At 42.3% G+C, this 10,488-nt stretch overlaps 1 protein-coding gene across 4 annotated transcripts in view; it reads right to left on the bottom strand.

Moving 5' to 3' along the window:
* Positions 1–1,955: 1,955 nt before the first annotated feature.
* GNL3L (G protein nucleolar 3 like) overlaps positions 1,956–10,488 on the bottom strand; it is a 43,226-nt gene continuing 34,693 nt past the window's right edge. For all 4 annotated transcript variants that reach the window (XM_006142839.3, XM_006142838.3, XM_014585704.2 and 1 more), the window contains 3 exons: positions 10,239–10,366; positions 6,434–6,653; positions 1,956–4,219 (listed from right to left, as the gene is read on the bottom strand). In XM_006142839.3, coding sequence (XP_006142901.1) covers positions 4,137–4,219; positions 6,434–6,653; positions 10,239–10,366 — 431 coding nt within the window. In that variant the 3' untranslated portion in view covers positions 1,956–4,136. The remainder of the gene's footprint in view (positions 4,220–6,433; positions 6,654–10,238; positions 10,367–10,488) is intronic.

The following is a 10,488-nucleotide window of genomic DNA, read 5'->3' as shown; positions in this document are numbered from 1 at the left end:
CATGTGTATGCATGCCCCAAAATCCTAACAGGAAGGAGAAATGGAAGGGAAGGGACTGAGGCATGACCATACCCCACTGGGGGTTTCTTTTCCCCCTGCTCTGGTGAAAACGCTCACCTTCTGGCAATTTAAAAAAAAATAGCTAATGTGGGGAAAAAAATTGGCAATACCAAATGCTAGAGAGGATGTGTAACTGAAATTTTCATAAACTGATGGGAATGTCAAATGGTAGAGTCACTGAATATAGGTTAGCAGTTTCTTAAAATATTAAACATGTTTACCATATCCTAACAATTCAACTCTAGGTTCGTTTTTGTTTTTGTTTTTCAGTTTTTGCTATAGGCCACATGCACTCAGAGAATGGCAGAGAGAGAGAGTGAAAGAGTGAGAAATCACTCCCCAGCAGGTATGGCCATACCACAATCCTGTCTCCTCCAGTTTCCTCTCCGGATTTTAGGTACACACACACACTTGCCTGATGTGATTTTAAAGCCAACAAGTCTGGAACTCAAACCATGTAGCCAGCCATGTGAGATCCAGGTGCCTTAACCTCCATGCAAACTCTAGGTATTTTACTCTAGAGAAATGAAAACACAAAAAGCTGAATATGCATGTTTATACTAGCTTTATTCATTATCACCCAAAACTAGAAAGAACTCAAATGTTCTACAATTGAGGAAGAGGTAAACAAAAAAATTGTACATACACACAATGAAGTACAACTCAGAAATAGGAACTGTTAACACCCAACAACGTGGACAAATCAAAATGTATGATTTTTAGCCAAATTCACTCTCAAAAAGTTACCCAATGTATAATTCCACTTTTACAGAACTGTAAAGACAAAGAACAAATCGGTAATTGCCAGGGGTTACATGCAGGGTACTGATTTTGACTAAAGAGTAGCAGGAATGAATTTGGTGGAGGAAGTCTAACTGAACTGTTCTGTACCTTGATTCTATCAGTGGTTACACAACTCAGTGCATTTATCAAAGCTTACAGAACTGTACACAAAAATAAATTTTACTCTAATGTAAATATTTTTAGAGAGATTTTTGCTTGGGCATGGGTGCTTTCCAGAGAGACAGAAGGACAGAAAGTGAGAAATCACTCCCAGGGGGTGGGGAGAGGATGGGCATGCCACAATCCCCTCTCCTCTATTCTCCTCTTGGGATTTTGGGTACACACACATCTGGCATGAATTTCAAGCCACCAGGTCAGGAACGTGAACTGTGGCCAACCTCATGGGAGTCCAGCACTTTACCCACTACAGTACCTGCTGGCCTCTTTAATGTAAATTTTTTAAATAAAAATTTAAAAACCTAACAGGAACCAACCTGTGGTGTGGTGATTAAGGTAGCTCGATCCTGCATGACCAAATACATGGTGTGAATCCCAGACTCAAAAGCTTGAAAAACATACCAGGTGTGTGTGCATGTGTGCCCAAAATCCCAAGATGAGAACTGAAATCAAGGGATTGTGGTGTGGCCATCCCCTGTAGGGGATGATTTCTCACTTTCTCTTTCCTTATCATTCTTTTCTGTATCTCTCTGGCAAGCACAAGCATCCTAAGACAGAATTTAAAAACAACAACAACAACAAAACTAATGGCATAAAATAAGCCTACAGGGAACCAGCAGTTAGCGTAATGGCTATGTCGCTGGACTCCCACGTAGTCAAAAACGGTTTGCATCCCAGACCCGGTGGCTTAAAACTCACGCCAGGCATGTGTGTGTGCGTGCCCAAAATCCCAAGAGGAGAATGGAGGAGAAGGGATTGCGGCGTGACCATCTCCCCCTGGGGGGTGATTTCTCTCTTTCTGTTTCTGTCTCTCTCTGTCTGTCTGGCGAGTGCACACACCCTATAGCAAAAACCTCTCCAAAAAAAAAAAAAAAAGCCTAAATAATGTAATAATCCTGTTTATATGACTTTCATGCTAAAGCACAACTATAGGGACAGGAAACAAATCAGTGGTTGCCAAGACTGTGGGCTGAGGGATAGGGATTGACTACAAAGGGACCCAGGGAGTTTGGGGGGTTATACAGCCATCCAAAACCTTGCTTGCAGTGGTGGTTCACTCCGGTATACATTTGTCCAAGGACTCAGAATGTAAACTACAATGGGTGAACTTTACTGCATGCAAATTATACCTTAATATTTTTAATGAAGAGAAAAAAAGACTTCAAGAAACAGTTTTTAAAACTTGAGTAGGTGGATAATCTGGAGTCCCAAATTCTTATCCTTACATGATTACTTCAGTTCTTGTTTGATTTGGGCCATATTATGTTCCCATGCTATTTCTTACTCATCTAAATACTTCTAACTTTAGTACTTACTTACCAGAGCTTCTTAACAGTTGTAGAAAATATTTTAAATGTTAAATTATAGAATACTATATGCCTGTAAAGTAGCCTTAGTTGTCCCAATATCCAATTTTCTATTGCAACATGAGGAGAGGCTGATAATGAGACAATGTGAAATTAAGTTGGACCTTACACAAGCGTACTGACTGTAATTTTAGCAAAGACACTTCTAGTTTTTAAAAACAAACAAAAAAAAATTCGTTTAAAGGACTCTGTAAGAGACTGGAACAAAATAGTTGCTTAATCAATGTCCCTTGGTTAAAGAGCAGAACAAGGGACCCATATAGTATTTTAATCACACTTGGGATCCAATTCTGGCATCAATATTTAATATGTCATCAAGGTTATGTCTTGTCAACTTTCTGGACTTGTTTATCTTTTATATGGGGAGACTAACCCTTTACTGGCAGAACTGTATGGAAGAATAAAGGAGGTTAACAGGTTTCCAGGGTTTTGGTGCAGATTGTACTCAACTAGTATACAATACAATTCTCTTCTTGATCTGCCTCCAAACACAAGAAGTGCTCTGCACTCCCCTGTCCAAATACCAGACAGTCAATGGCTTTTCAGTCTCTCACATGGTTCCCCTCTTAGAACCTGAATAAATTAGGGGGTGCCAGCATGACAGAGGCAAGAGCAAGCTCAGGTATAGATAGTTACAGGTTCAAGGATGGTGTAGAAGTTTGGAGTATGTGGCAAAGATTGAAATAATGTAATTACCACTCTCTTCAAATGTGTCAGTCTATAGATTGTTGGGAACTAAAGTCCTGTGCATTAAACAATGAACTCCAGGTAAACTAATAAGGTTAATACAGCTACAATTGTCTACCTGGTTCCTTTCTGAGGGTCTCTGGTATATTTGGGCCCATTGCCCTTGCCTAATGGGGAGGTATTCCCAGAAGAGGAAGCTGACTTAACAGCATGCTTCCAGACACTGGGAAAGGAGTTGACTTGTGCAGCCCCCAAGTACAACAGCTCTCATAAAAATAGTCTGTGAATAAACAATACTAGAATCCTCTTGAATCATGGAATTCAAATACTGGTGCTAGATAAGGATAGTGCCCAGTCAGAGTGTTTCAGTTAAAGGGATTCCTTTGATTCTGAATGCCCAGAAAAGCCTCAAGATGGGGCTTGCCTCCCAACCTCACAGTCAAGAAGGTGCCTTTAACCTATCACACCAGCACCAACCAGGGTTATTTCTTCTCTTCTTTTCTCTGTCCTATCCCCAGGCCCTTCTAGAGACACAGAAAGTTTACCACTTCTCCACTTTATTCCCATTGCCACCAGGAGAGAAACTGTGGGCATGGAGGCAAGACACATGGCCTGAAGCCAATGGCAAAAATGCCTTGCCACTGAGATCTCTTGCATAGTAGTGAAGAAATCAATACCTCCCAGAGACCCCTTGGTCTGCCAGGAGCTTAGCTTCTTAGAGTTGCATATTCTGCTGAACAAGGTTTTATGGAAGATCAGCTCTCAGAGCAGGTCAGTCAACAGAGTGGGACCCAGGGACCAAAGAGGGGGTATAAATTATTAGTATCTGAGCTCTGCTGTTACTTCTTTTGTGAAACAGAGTAGGGATTAAATAAAGGGTACTGGGTTTGGCAGTTCCTGCCTCTTGGGACCCTTTCTGTTTGTTTTTGCTTAAGAGAACAAAACATATGGGGGATGTGTGTTCGAGGAAGGGTGTTTTAGGAAGAACCAAACTATTTCATCTGCATGCCCCGATCCCACTCAAACTGGCGCTTGGAGAGGGAAGAGAGGGAGGTCAGTTGATCAGTCACCAGCACTTTCATCAGCATTGCCAGAGAGGTTGAGGGCAGACATCATGGAATCAGACAGCTTACTTGCAATTTTATCTGTAGATGGAGAAATAGAGGCAATCTCTTGGTGGCAGGCTTGCCAATAGTTGGCCTGATGGAACTGGCCTACCTCTACCATGGTCTGCACCAAGTTCCCAAAATGACTCATTTACCACTACCCCACCCCACCTCCCAGAAAAAATAAACTCTAAAGAAAACAATTGGTTGGCTGTTGAAAGCCACTACTCAACCTCACAGGCAGATCTATTTATCTATCTATGAAATTATCTATATGGGAGCTTCAGAATCACAAGGCTCCAAGTATTTTTGTCCCTTTTAAGTACCAAACAGTATAATAATCCTTTAGTATTTGGAGGATTTTTCCCTAGAACTTCAGATATCAAAATCCATGGATGCTCAAGCCTCTGATGTAAAACGACATAGTATTTGCACATAACCAATGTGCATCTTTCATATCCTTTAAATAATCTCTAGATTGCTTATATTCCCTAATAAAATGTAAATACTATATAAATAGTTGCTATACTGTATTATTTGGGAAATGACAAGAAAAAATATCTATGTGTGGTCAGTATAGATACAACCCATTGAGAGGGAGACTATTTTTGATCCAAGGTTGGTTGAATCCTTTGGATGCAGAACCCATGAATATGGATGACCAACTATAATCCTTTTTTTTTAAATAATGTTGAATGTAGCACTCTGCCACTACCTGCAAACAAACCTCTGACAGAGAAGGGGCAGTATGGAGCCTGAATGCTGACCACAAGCATCCCCCATCCTTCAGATACACCCAATTGTTTCTCGTGACTCCCCTCAGACTTCTCTCCTTCAGAAAGGAAGCCTTCTCTGACCACCCAACTAAGCTGGGTTAAGTTCCCTCAATGTGCTTGCTGTCTCTTCAGTGTGATCACTCTGGGCTGCCAATGTCTGTTTTCTTGTCTCCCTCCCACTGCCTAGTAAGACTAGGAGTTCAAGGTCAATTCACCTTTCAATTCTCACATCTCAGTGGAGAGCCAGGCCAACAGAGAATTTTTAGCTATAGAACACAGCCTAGTTCAAAGAATAGGGCTCCTGGGGTCAATCAACTCGAGGTTTACATATTGGCTCTACTGATTAGTAGTTGTCTTATATTGAATAATAATGTCTCTGATTCTCCATTTCCTTAGTTACCAAAGGGAGGATAATACTTTTGCAACAAATTAGTGAAGTATTGCATAAAGACCAGAATGGGCCAGCTACAAAATGGACCACTTTTCTGTATTAACATGGAAACATCCCTAAGATATACCGAATGGAAAAAATGATGGGGCAAAACTGTGTACTCAGTAGACTAGCACTTGTATGGAAATGAAATCAAAGATATATGTGTATCTATCTCAGGAGAGAGACATAAGAAATTAACTGCCTTTAGTAGGAGGTCTGGATGACTAGGAATGTGAGAGATTTTACTGTATATCCTTTCCTATCTTTTGGATTCTGAGTGTATTGCCTATTGATAAAAAAATAGATATTGATACATGACATATACATTGGGTTGTCAGGAAAGTCGTGATGCATTTTTGCATAGAAAAATATGTCATGACTTTCCTGACAACCTAATATATACATGACCAGCTCAGTAGCACAGAAATAATTATTAATCCATATGGAAGATCACCAGTTTGGTTCCCCGGTCAATCTGTATACACCAGGCACAGCATCCATGATCCTAGCTAGATGGGAAGGCTGTCGGGGATAGGTGGAATGTCACTGTGAGAGACCTAGTTGATGATGTAACTGTCTATCTCTCTCTCTTGCACAAGAAATAAACTTTGGGGTCAACAGAAATAAACTTTGGGGTTATGTTGCTGGAATCCCACATGGCTGACTGTGGTTCGAGTCTCGGAGCCAGTGGCTTGAAACTCATGCCAGGTGCATGTGCATGCATGTGTGCTTAAGATTCTGAGAGGAGAATGGAGGATAAGGGATTGTGGCATGGCCAACTCCAGGGGGTTGACTTCTCACTTTCTGTCTCTCTGTCTCTTCAGCAGCACACGTGCCCTACAGCAAAAAAAAAAAAGAAGAAAAAAGAAAAGAAACTCTTGAGGGTGGAGCCCAGAAACCTGTTTTAACAAACCCTCTAGGCAATTCTGATACAAGCTCAAGTATGAGAACAACTATGCTAGTAACTGAGTTGCCTAACCCATCCCTGCCCCCAGCCCTAGTCTAGAGGTGGACACACAGAGATGTTCATCCAGGATCCCCTACCTGTGCGCTTCTGCATCTTCTTCTTACTTTTCAATGCAGTTGCTAGAGCCTGGCCCTGTTGCAGAGGGTCTGTCTCCATGATCCTCTGCAGTACTGGGCGACGGTCCACTGGGGAAGCATCTACTATGCTGTTATTCTTGGAATGGTGGTCCATATTGTGTTTAGCCCACCCCATCTGATAATGGTTTGGATTCATGCAGTACCCAGTGAGATCTCCAATCTAGGGAGAGAGAAAAGACAACAGTCAAGTCTTGGCCCCCAGAACACTCTGCAGAGGAGACAGGGCCAAGCTCGGGTAAGGAGAGGGAGCCTAGAGCCATGCAGAACTAAGCTCTATTTGTGGCTCTAACACACATTAGACACCAGCAAGTACTTATTAACTTCTTTAGCCTCATATTGCTCATCTCAAATGGGAGTAGAAAACAGGTAGCTTACATGGCTTTTATAAGAATGAAAGTAAAAATTACTTGATCAAAAACAATTGATATTACAATAATTCTTTATTTAAGTGAACCTTCAAGATCTTACTACTTAGTAAAGTAAATTAGAACACAAGCAGTCTGGCTCAAGGGCCCATAAGTGTGACCAACTATTATCCTAGAGTGAGAAAAGACAAGATGGGGTAGCTCAGGGTAAAGTAGCCATATTGTGCCACTCTGGGCTTGGAGGCCAGGGCACTATTCACAGTAGCATACCTGAATGGCATCTCTTGGACTAGTGCAATGGAGCAGCCCTGCTGAAGGCCCTGAACTTGAAGTATTAAATTAGGAGCTCCTATAGGTTCTAGAATAAAAATGGTATGTTTGGGGGCTTATGAGCTCAGTGAGAAATATTATTTGGGGGTGGAGAGGTGGCTTTCAACACACAACTTTATACTAATTTTGCTTTAATCAACAGAAGAACCTCTGAAACTATGAGGATAGGAATAGGGTGATTCCTGCCACTGCATTAATCTGATTTTTATCTGCTTTGTACTCCAGCCACCAGAATGACCATTCTAATATACAAACCTGACTCTGTCATGTCCCTGCTTGATAAATCCCTTCACACACAGTGGTAGCACAACTGAACCCACATGGAAAAGGTCCTAGGTTCATATCCCAGGACCTCCTGAACATGTTGGGCAGGCATGATCCAGGCCAGCTGAGACTGGGAGTAGATCATGATGTGAAGACCCTGTTGAAGGTACCTATATCTTTCTATCTCTCTCTCATGAAGAAAATAAACTAAATTTAAAAGGTGGGGGGGGAGTTGGGACTGGCCGGTGGCATGGCAGTTAAGATGCTGGGCTCCCACATGGCCAAATATGGTTCAAGGCCTGGACCTGGTGGCTTGCTTTCTCACTTTCCTTTTCTGTCTCTCTGGTCAAATTAAAATAATAATAATAATAAATAACAAAGCAGGGGGCAGCAGGTGGGATAGTGGGTATGGTACTGGACTCCCTACATGGCTGACCACAATTTGAATACCAGACCCAGCAGCTTGGAAATCATGCTAGGCACATGTATGTGCATGCCCAAAATTCCAAGAGGGGAATGGAGACTGTGGCATAGCCATCATCTCTGGGGATGATCTCTCACTTTCCCTCTCTCTGTCTCTCTCCAAAGAGTGCATGCACCCTATGGCAAAAAAAATAAAGAAAGAGGGCCAGCCAGTATCATGGTGATAAAGGTGGCTGGATCCCACATGGAAGACTGCATAGTTCAAGTCCCAAACCCAGCAGTTTAAATAAAACACTGGGTGTGTGTACACACGCCCAAAATCTCAAGAGGAGAATGGATTGTGGTATGGCCATGCTCCCAATCTAGAAGTATTTTCTCACTTTTCCTCTTTCTCAACAAGTGCATGTGCCCTACAGAAAAACAAACAAACAACAACCAAAAAAAAAAAAAAACATAGAACTCTTCCATGATTTATGTAGCCTTAGAAAAATAAAAAATAGCTCTTTAGACAATCATGTAGAACAATCTCCAAGATGAATTTGTAAATGAAATAAGCAAGGTGCAAAAACAACATGAATAGCATGCTACTACCTGAGTTAAAATAGTTATCTGCATCTGCATATATGTATGTATGTGTGTTTGTGTGTGTGTGTGTGTGTAAATATGGAACAGCTTTGAAAGAACATCCAAGTCTGCTAATAGTGAATGCCTGAATGGAATTATAGAAGTAGAAAACTTTTCACCTGTATACCCTTTAGTATGTTTTATTTTATACCATGTACTCACATTATCTACCTAACAAATAAAAAAGAAACCAGCAAATGGTGTAATGTTTACATCGCTGGACTCCCACATGGCCGACTGCGGTTCAAGTCAGTCGGCTTAAAATTCATGCCAGGCACATGTGCATGCATGCCCAAAAATCCCAAAAGGAGAATGGATAAGGGATTACATTGTGGCTATCCTCCATACGGGGTGATTTCTTTCTGTCTTTCTGTCAAGCGCACATGCCCTATAGCAAAAATCTCTTAAAAAAATAAAAAGTTTTAACAAAATGGAAAAAAAATTAAAACTCTTTGACCCGGAAAAAATAACCAATATTTAGCACTTTCCTCTTACCTGAAGCTTAAGGTCAAATTCCAGGTTTTCTGTGATCTGACTCTAGATTTATCTTTCCCTGCCTTCCAACCTCCATTCTGGCCGCCTCCCACATCTAGTAATGTCCCTAAGACAATATACTCTCCCCTTTTGGGCCTCGACATGAAAGTGGGCCAGGCTCCTGCCCACACTGCTGCTCCCCTTGCCTAGAGAATTCTTCAGCCGTTAGGCATGGCTCAAGCAAGACTTCCCTAATCCATGGGTAGAACAAGTTAGAAATCATGCTCTCCCAAATTCCACCCTATTGCCACCCAATGTGTCACCCATCACAGTACAGATGTCTATGTCTAAAACCCATTAAAATAAGAACTCCTGAAGGGCAGAGATGGGGGAGTGACACAAGAAGAGGCTGAAAAGACCTCCAAGAGTCACACCACACCATAGAGATATTAAATAGCAGGCCTCAGGAATATGGATTTGATCCTGTAGGTGCTAGGAAGCCATGAAAGGAGTTTAGGCAAGGGAGATAACATAGGCGTACTGGGCCACTAGAAATCATAGGACACATGTCCAGATGAGTGAGGACTACATCCTTTTTTTTTCTTTTTTGAAGAGGTTTTTGCTATAGGGTGCGTGCGCTCGCCAGACAGACAGAGACAGACAGAAAGATAGAAAGCGAGAAATCACCCCCCCAGGGGGGATGGCCACGCCGCAATCCCTTCTCCTCCATTCTCCTCTCAGGATCTTGGGCACACACGCACAGGCGCCCAGCGTGAGTTTAAGCCACCAGGTCCAGGACTCGAACCGCAGTTGACTACATGGGAGTCCAGCAACATAACCATTACGCTAACTGCTGGTCCCAGGACTACATCCTTAGTCTAGGGTTCTGAGAATAATCGGAATGAAAAGTTGACAAGTTCTCAATAGGTTTGGGAAGAACAAGGCAGAGGAACCTGGTAAGTGATAACATGTGGGATCCTGGATACTAGTTAGAGGTTAGAAGAGTCATTTGTAACTTGACAGCTGAGGACTTGACAGTGAAACCCTGTTCTACAGGCTAGAGTCAGGGCTAAGAATGCTGCTAATGAGAATGTGCCTAGTCTTTGGCCTGGCACTGTTTGGCAAAAGACACACCAAGCCAGGAATCTAGGACTCCACAGGAGCAAGTGAACCACCCACATCTCACCATCTCGTGAGAGCAAGCTAGAAAGGACTTCTCAGAGCCCTGCATAGAAAGGGTTGCCAAGGTGAAAGGAGACAGGTACCTTATATATAGTGGTTTTATTTTCAATGGCATCTGCTATTTTCATCATCGGAGAATGGAGCCGCTTGATGTCCATTTCGAGTGGGTCCATGTCACCTAACAGCTTATCAGATTCTCCAGTTGCCAAGCCTTTAACACAACCAATACCACTTTCAGGGACATGACTCCTCACTGCTACCAGCTCCCCCTGCCCAATCAGGTCTCAGTAGAAAGCATATGTGGATGCTGCCCAAGGGAGTTGGAGGGGTGGA

This window comes from Tupaia chinensis, unplaced genomic scaffold (assembly GCF_000334495.1).
Source record: "Tupaia chinensis unplaced genomic scaffold, TupChi_1.0 Scaffold000083_1, whole genome shotgun sequence".
Lineage (NCBI taxonomy): Eukaryota > Metazoa > Chordata > Mammalia > Scandentia > Tupaiidae > Tupaia > Tupaia belangeri.
This window is presented reverse-complemented; position numbering and strand designations above follow the sequence as displayed.